The 9,273-nt window shown below is 42.7% G+C and overlaps 1 protein-coding gene across 1 annotated transcript; it reads right to left on the minus strand.

The window, feature by feature from the left end:
- Positions 1 to 536: 536 nt before the first annotated feature.
- Positions 537 to 3,433, minus strand: LOC142490677 (uncharacterized). The gene is made up of 4 exons (XM_075593098.1): positions 3,239 to 3,433; positions 1,770 to 1,847; positions 591 to 1,406; positions 537 to 544 (listed from the first exon to the last, which is right to left on the minus strand). Exons 2-4 carry the CDS (start codon positions 1,816 to 1,818, stop codon positions 537 to 539), a joined length of 873 nt encoding a protein of 290 aa, XP_075449213.1. The 5' UTR covers positions 1,819 to 1,847; positions 3,239 to 3,433.
- Positions 3,434 to 9,273: the final 5,840 nt, after the last annotated feature.

A 9,273-nucleotide genomic window follows, 5' to 3' on the forward strand; every position in this document is an offset into this window, starting at 1 on the left:
ACAAGAAAGATGTTTGCAGTTACTTAGGTGTTTTAATAATTGCATGTGACTAATATGCATATGCAATTCTTACATCAATTAACACACCCAAATGCAATGTTTTGCTGCAAAGTCAATGGCAGCTTCTCTAAACTTAGCAACTGGCTCCTGGTGGACCATTACTGAACAGACGATTACAACATAAATATTTATAACACAATTAATTATGAGTGTTAACATTTCCAAAACTTCACGTGTACAAGAACATAGTTGAAAGTTTGGAAACAACACAGTCTTCAGCATACATACAATAGTAATTAGATAATCTGAAGTCAACAAAACAAGGCCAAACACATATTTTCTGAATTATAACATTTATTTTTTTTGTTCCTTTTGCGAGCGAGTAACAGGCCTGCTTGTTGTCTCTTGAATTTTCCTTTTTCTTTTGCCACCAACTTTAGGCACAACAGAGCCACTTTGAGTGGCCTCTGGCACTTCACGGGCAGGGCTTGTGGCCAGTGACTGTTCACCTACGGGGCTTGTGGCCAGTGACTCACCTACAGGGCTTGTGGCCAGTGACTCACCTACAGGGCTTGTGGGCAGTGATTCACCTACAGGGCTTTTGGGCAGCGATTCACCTACAGGGCTTTTGGGCAGCGATTCACCTACAGGGCTTTTGGGCAGCGACTCACCTACAGGGCTTTTGGGCAGCGATTCACCTACAGGGCTTTTGGGCAGCGACTCACCTACAGGGCTTTTGGGTAGTGACTGTTCACGGACAGGGCTTGTGCCCAGTGACACATGTGAGCAAGTTGGTAGACACTGCACAAGTGATGGTTGGTCTGTTTCATGTGTGTCTTGTTTTGTTTTTGTCGCCTCCTTTGTAGGTGTCTGCTGCTGAATTTGTACAGATGGCAGCGGTAGGATGTCATCAGGAACCTGCACAGCAATGTCTGCTACTTGACCGGTAACATTTGGGCCTGGTGAATGAATATCAGATGAATGTGGTGAAAACTGACCTGCATGAACAGATCCTGGCTGGGAGGTGTTGAATTGTGGTACATTAGTCATTCTCCAGTAATTAGCTTGTGTTTGCTGAACAACTAATGCTTCGAATGAGGTGTTGATTTTTTGCAACTGTTTAGGCACTTCAATGAAGACTCTGTGGAGATGTGCCAATTGTGATACTGTTTCTTCCTGCAGTCCAATCATCCTTTCCAGCACTGTCATCATGTCTGAATGGCGACGATTTTCTGCGTCCACTATTTTTCCCTCTGAAGCTACAATTGCATCGTATGTGGAAGTTGATGGACGATTTGGCGGTACAACAGTTTCTATTGGCACCTCTTCATGGTCACATGATTGTATTTCAGTCTCTTCTGTGGCGTCATCCTCATCATACTCATCATCCTCATCACCATGATGTTCTAAAAAGAAATGTACACATTATTAAATGGCATGTTAATGTATGCTGTGTTACTATGTAATTGTACTGTGTCCTAAGTAACACCTAACATGTTAGCATACGTTTTATAACCTCATTAAAAACTACCTTGACTTACGAATAATGTTTGGACTCAGTATGAAATATGAATGAATGAAAAGTTGCTCTAAACTCAGAAGTCCTACATGATAATTAACATCACTAACACAATACATGTTGCCTTACACTTAATTTTCACTGACACTAAGTAATCCTATTTAAAGAAGATGTGCAAAACAAATAATGCACATGACAACATAACATATAGAAGAGCACATATTATATGGCCAGCAAATGATACACTCACCTTCTAGTAGTGTTGAGCTGGCTGACCCAGGTGAAGACACTTGTTCCATCTCAGGTGACACATGTCCTCCAGGGGCAACTATATATAACAATAACATAAGTTTTACATTTACATGTGTAAATATTGAACAAACACTTATTGTATGTTCTGTATTTATGATTAACTAACAACATCAGTTCCTTAACCGAAAATGTGTGTGAAAGTGAACATAAATAGTTGTAATAACACTGTACATGCCTGTGTACTTAGAATTTTTGAGTTCCCTAACATACAACATACTATGTTTCTGCAGTAATGCGTGAGGATAAATAGATTAAATGAGTACATAAAAATCATATGTTGTGTAGTGATATCAGTATCATAATGTACATAACTATCATGAGATGACCATTCACAATGGTTATCATGAAGGTGGTCATATTGCAAAAAGTGTTGTTTTTGGTAGAGGATATGTGTGGTACATTAATCGAAGATGTGGCACACCTGAATGTGGCTGTGACTCAACAAGACAACACATGCAGTGTGTGATAATGTGTCTTTCATAGTAGTTCAACTATAGATATGAGTGAACTAATGTGTGACGTACGCTTTGATAAGTAATGAGTTGTTGGGGCATTTAGTAGCTAGAGTTAAGCTTTCAAATGAGTGTGATTAACTTCAGTTGTGCTATTCAGGTTGTAAGAAAGGTATTCCCTTCCCCAAAAAGCCTAATCAGCCACACCTTTCAATGACTTGAAACAGGTGCAAATGGTGTGAACTAAGTTGACCGTGAAATGAGGCTGTAATTAGTGTGTGTGCTGAACCCCACCCCCTCTGTTGAAGTGTATGCTGTGATGAGATATTAATTGCAGCTGCTTTAACACAATGGTAGATGAGCTAAGTAGTCATCTGCAGTGTTTAAGTTATGAAAACAATGACATAACATATGATACGTGTGCCTCATTATGCTGTCTGTATATGACATAAAGCAAAAATGGACCTTTTCATAAGCAACTATAGATGTGTTAGTGCCAGTGATGTTTGTAGGCCGTTACATGCAATTTCTTTGATGCATGCTTAAAATAGGCAGTAATGTCATGTTTGTCGGAGTAAAATCAATAAAATACACAATAATATGATACATATTTCTGTTCTGTACCTGTAGCTACTAATAATTTCTGATTAACATGTGTTACACATGTGTACTACCCTGTTGTTCCCCATCTTCGCCCACCATCAATTGCTTCCACTGCAGCTATGCATTTTGGGAATTCACATGTAAATGAGCACGCAATGGCACGTGCTATATTAGTTACTGCTTTTAGTAGGACTACTACATATATGTCTATTTTGAGATATATATATACAGAATCAGACATATACATATATAGATGCAGGTATGCTTATATTGTGAAGACAGTATAAAAAGCAGTGAAAATATGCAAAATAACTGTAAGCAACGACACGCCTAGTACAGTAATATTTATCACCTGCTGGAAATTGTGACGGATAAATTCCAATGTCACGGTCACCAGCCAAGCCTTCCACGACGACGGTAAGTAATTTTGGCCGAAGCAGCTCCTCCAATGGAGTCAATATGAGACGTTGTGGTGTGGGCCCACCTCCAGTGCCAGTAGCATGCACGCGTTGGTCTTGTATTTTCTTTTTCAATTTGGACCTAATATCATCAAATCTTTTCCGACAATGATACTTGTCCCTGACACTATTCCCACAGGCATTGACACCAATGACTATTGTGTCCCACATTTCTTTTTTGCTTGCTGCACTTGTCCGCCCTTGAAAAACATATAAAAGATATGAGGTAAATTAATAATAATATAAGCACCAGTTTCCTACACTGCTAGCTGTTCCAAGAGATAGCAAACATGCTGTTTTATGTGTAATATGTGCAGCACATGAGCATTCACTACTAAACCTATACATGTAAGCAAGGTTGCATTCATATTGTATGCAGTTCTGGCAAATTGACCGCCTGTGTTTATTTGTCCTTGTAAGGCATGATAAAAAGCTGTGTTTCCACACTAATGAACATAGAAAGATATTGTGTACCCATATTTGCATATGAACAAAACTCAGATGACCTAGGATCACATGTATTTGAATAATAAATGTAAAGTTACACTTACCTACTAAATGTCCATAGAGACTGTCATAGTGCTCCAGAATGCCAGTGACAAGAGCCCTATTTTCCTGGTCATTGAAGCGAGGATTACGTGGCTTCTCCACACGTTTTTTCCGAGCAGGTTTAGGGTCAGAGCTTGGCTGGTGCTGACTGGACTCTCCTTCTTCCAATGGAAGAGCCTCCAAAAGCTGGCCACCAGCAAGCACGCCACCACCAGACACCCCATCAGCAACTGCGCCACCAGCAGCACTCCCAGCACCAGCACTCCCACTCCTAGCACCAGCACTCCCACTCCTAGCACCAGCACTCACACTCCTAGCACCAGCACTCACACTCCTAGCACCAGCACTCCCAGCACCAGCACTCCCACTCACAGCAACAGCACTCCCACTCCCAGCACCAGCACTCCCACTCACAGCAACAGCACTCCCACTCCCAACAACAGCACTCCCACTCCCAACAACAGCACTCCCACTCCCAGCAACACCACTCGCAGCACCAGCACTACCACTCCCAACAACAGCACTCCCACTCCCAGCAACACCACTCGGTGCACCAGCAACATCACTCCCCTGAACAGAACGTTCACTCCGACGCATACTCGCACGAGTAGCACTCCCACTCCCACCAGCATCACTCTTCCCACGCTTTGCGGGCATACTTCCAGCACTCACAAAAAACAGACAAGAAATGTACAGGCAATCACACGACCCACTTCCACATATAAAACAAGACAAAGATGTAAACAAAACAACAAAGGACAAAGCTCACCCAATACACAACAAGTCTCTCAGTCAATATGCAAATCTTCAATCGTCCAGCTCTGTGCGTCTCTCTCTCTCTCTCACTCCCAACAACACAGAGAATGATTAGCAGTACACGTTGCCTTTAAATATGGCGCGCAATCAAAAACATGCTTGTTTCGCCTGATTCAGCAAGATTTGTGATTGTGCAACCTAACAGCACCCCGCCACGCACGCCGATACACCTGTGTGTGATCGGCTCATCATCGTGAGAGTGGGCGGATTTGTTTTCTGGTTGATTTTGAATGTATTCGGCACTTACTGCATACGGAGAGGGAAAAACGCCAATAACATGACTAATCGATAAGCTTGCCGATTTCACATAATCGTCGCTTACTGCATGAGGCCCTTAGTCCAAACCGCTAGGTCGCCTTTTAATACCTTCAGTATTTTGGAATAATTAGTCTGATAGAGTCATAGTCCTTTGTTAAGAAGATTCCCATATTTTTCAGTGAGGATTGCTGCCATCTGAAATCAAAGTTTAATTTGATTAGCTTAACTGTCTCCTGCCTCAGATTGATATGTAATGCCTCTGACTTACTATTATTTATCTTGAAGCCTGATAGTTTATTGAAAGTAGGTAGGTCGTTTAACAAGTTTGGCAGGGTTGTTACTGTGACGATAGCTTATGACAGGTTGTAATTTACACCAAATAACTGGGTTTGAACTGAACGAGGCTTAGATATAATAAAGTATATTTATTCCTTTGGATAGGGGAACACACGATATAGTACAGTAACAAGACAAGAAGTACACTTACTTTGGGGATGGGGGATGAGAAGTATGTTGCATAGTAATTCTCTCGCAATCAGGTACAATCAAGATGATTTCAGAAGACAAAGGATAATGGGTGGACAGCAGTTTATAAACCTTTTTTAACCCTATCCTTAACATTGAGTACAGGTGATTGGTCTTCAATTACCTCTAGCCACTCTTTAACGTGGGAACACATTTTGATACATGACCCCCTGCTAGTTGGCACATGCACATTAGAACTCTGGGGTCTCATTTCTGTAATCCCACATTTGCATCAGGAATGCCAGCTAGTCTACCAAACGGAATTCCTGGCAGGATACTCTTTGTTGTGAGCTGTGAAATGGGACACTTACAGATTGCTCTGGTTTGAGCCGTCTCCGCCCTCAGGTAAACAGTGAGGGTGACAAAATCCTTTGAACAATACTTAAGTCCTAGACATTGGGTCGCCTCTCTGGCCATATGCTACCCTGGTATGCAAAGGAATTTCCTCTGGGTTTTATCCCTGCTTTGGGACACAGTAGTAAAGATAAAACACAAACATATTAAAATATCCGGTTCCGTTGGGTCCAGCGGGTCCAAACTTCCCAGTTCTCAATGCCGGAACTGGGACACCCTATGGTCCAATGTGTGACTTGCTACGACCTTCTTAACCGGAGTTACACAAATACACCTTAAACCGTTTCCTATTTTAATACAAAAAACTCAGCTGTAAATTAAATCACGTTTTTTCACTAAATCCCGATTGAAAACAACGGGCTCTGCCGCCAAAGACTTTCAATGGCAAACCGCCGCCGTTGGCGGCTATGGGAATCCGCTGCCATAGACTTTCAACGGAGCAACACCGCCGTTGAAGTCAATGGGTGTTTTCCGCCATAGCCGGTCAATGGAGATTGGCCGCCATTGGAGTCTATGGGAAAAGTCCTGAGCTTTCAAGGGGGTCCATACTCCATCGGGTTGGTCCAAGAGCGTCAAGGATGGTTCTGCAGCGATGCCGGAACAGTGACTACAGGTACCCCAAACCCTAATCCTCTGCACTTTCCGGAACCCGGAGCTATGGATTCCTAAATTTCAGCTTTTTACACTTAGCCGTTTTCTTGAGCTGTTTCTGCCGCAGCCATTGGAACCTATGGCGTGACCCTCTCTTCTCGGTTCGACCCTTATCGGGAGTCCATGATTCGGGGATCCGGTTGTGGTCGAGTGGGGGGAGGCCTAGGAACTAGGGACAAAAAGAATTTTATTTCTAGGTGCTCATTGAACTGTTTATTCCCACGCCACTTGTCGTTGAACTTGACAGCTAAGTGATCAAAGCTCTCTTATAGAAAAAGTATCCGCTTTGCGGTTTTGCTGTTTGGACGGCAGCCAACTCGTTCCTGGAAACCTCCTTCGAGGAATCTCCATTGAAGTCAATGGGCCCATTGACTTACAATGTGAAACCGCCGCTCCTCCTCTCGGACGCCACCTGCTGGTCTTCACAGGAAACAGGATCAAAACAGCAAGATTCGCCATTGAAACGCATGGCGCTCCAATGGCGGCCTATGGGACCCTGCAAAATGGTGCCTGAAAAGGCGGGAAAATTACACAAAGGGCTATAATCACTAAAGAACTATTAACCCTTGTATTCCCGGATGGATCCTAGTGTGTGTGTGATGCAGACACTGATTAAACCAGATGTTACAATAAAGCATGGGATCGGGAATATACATTTTCATGTCATAACAAGGGTTAAATCACATTTCTGGACCTCAGCCCAGTTAACCCCTTGTCTCCCTGGTGAGGTCAGGGGATGGCCAAAGGGGGTGCAACCCTTTTAATCCCAGGCCACCCCCTTTCTCCCTCTACAGTTACGGGTTTTGATATCGTTAGAATAATATTGTCCACGAAGAGGGCCAGCTTATATGACTGATCCCCCACCTCATGATCTGATATATTAGGGTTTCGGCATATATGTGCCACCAGCGGCTCCATGTAAAGGGCGAAAATAAGTGGGGACAGTGGGCAGCCCTGTCTTGTACCCCTTTTTATCTGGAATTGAGAGGAGGGAAAGCCCTGGCTTTTTACTATTGCAGTGGGATTTGATTAGAGGGCCATTACTGCTTTGAGGAATATTCCTGAAAAACCGAAGGCCTTCAATGTTTTCTCCATATACAGTATATCCAATCTATCTGATCAAAGGCCTTCTCAGCATCAAGGCTGAGCAACATGGTGTGTTCACCTTTCTGTGTTGCCCATGCCGTGAGATCTATGATCCGACTAATATTGTCCATGGCTTGTCTACTGGGATTAAGCCCACCTGATCGGCGTGGACCAAAGAAGGGAGAATCTTTACTAATCTATTGGCCAAAATTCTTAGAAACATTTTTAATGTCTGAGTTAATTAAAAATATTGGGTGGTAGCTCCCACAAGCTGAAAGGGTCTTTCCCCTCCTTGTAGATAAGAGAGATCGAAGCTTCCAGAATATTTGTTGGAAAAACATAGTCCACCATAATAGAGTTGAACAACCTTAGCACATGGGGGGAAAGTGAGTCACTACATTTTTTATAATATCAATTTGAAAACCCTTCTGGGCCCGGAGCTTTTGAGGCTTTTAAATTCTTGATTACCAGTTTAACTTCTTCTAAAGTTATATATTGGTTCAGAGCTCCTTGTTGGGCCTCAGACAGAGAGGGTAGATCGGTAGACTGAAGATAGTTCGCTATTTTGGCCCCAGTTTGGGCATCGTGGTACTCTTTTTCCCTTGTATAATTTAGAGTAATAGTCTTGGAATTCTCTCACCATTACTTTTGGGTTTCAGGTTAAGGAGCCCGATTTGCAGTTTAATTGAGTGGATATTAAAAGAGGAGCATCTGTTTAGTAATTTAGCTGCCAGGAGGGAGTCTGCTTTATTCGATTTTTCGTTTCCCTCTTTGACCAGTTAAGAGATTGTTCTACTTTCGCAGTTAAAAACATATTGAGCTCTGCTCTAGTTTCCTTAAGGGGTAACAATGTCTCTGGGGACTGGTTGTTTTTGTGAAGTTTAGAGAGGGTATCAATCTTAGTTTGGAGAGGTTCAATCTTTAGCTGTCGGGATCTCTTCCTACCTGAGGCAGTAGATAAGATAGCCCCTGATTGTAGCCTTGTGAGCCTCCCACATTGTTTTCAGGAACAACACACTTTCCATATTGGTATGGAATAAAGCCTCTACTTCCCTGATTAACATCCTTCAGAAACTCTGGGACCTTGAGAAGAGATTGGTTTAGTCTCCAAGCTGCCCTGGGTAGCATTATGTTCAGATTAGTGATTGTAGAGTCTACTGGGGCATGATCTGACCAGGTTATATTGTGAATATTTGAATCAGAGACCTGAGGGATCAGAGCTGCGCTTATAAAAATATAGTCGATACATGAGTATGTTTTGTGAGGGGATGAGTAAAAGGTAAAATCCCTGGCCTGGGGATTCACCCCTCTCCATATATCTACCAAATTAAGTGAGAGGAGGCTTTGTTTAAGGGACCTGATCTCCTGGGATCAATAATTCTAGGGGCCGGAGTTCGTGGTGGAAGATTTGTCTAGGGCCGGGTCTGGTGCGAGGCTAAAATCACCTCCCAGGATAATTTGACCTTTTGCCCAGATGCCTAGAGTAGTGAAAAATTAGTTTAAAAAGTCCACACTATTCTCATTTTGAGCATAAACTGTGGGTATGGTTGTTTCCTTTCTATACAGTTCTCCTACCAGAATCATATATCAGCCATCTCCACTTTCTTAAATTTGTGTGTGAAAGCAACTCGATTGTGGAATAGTATTGTCACCCCCCTTCTTTTAACCATCGCCGTGGAGAAAAAAAAAC

Source organism: Ascaphus truei, chromosome 3 (genome assembly GCF_040206685.1).
Source record: "Ascaphus truei isolate aAscTru1 chromosome 3, aAscTru1.hap1, whole genome shotgun sequence".
Classification (NCBI taxonomy): domain Eukaryota; kingdom Metazoa; phylum Chordata; class Amphibia; order Anura; family Ascaphidae; genus Ascaphus; species Ascaphus truei.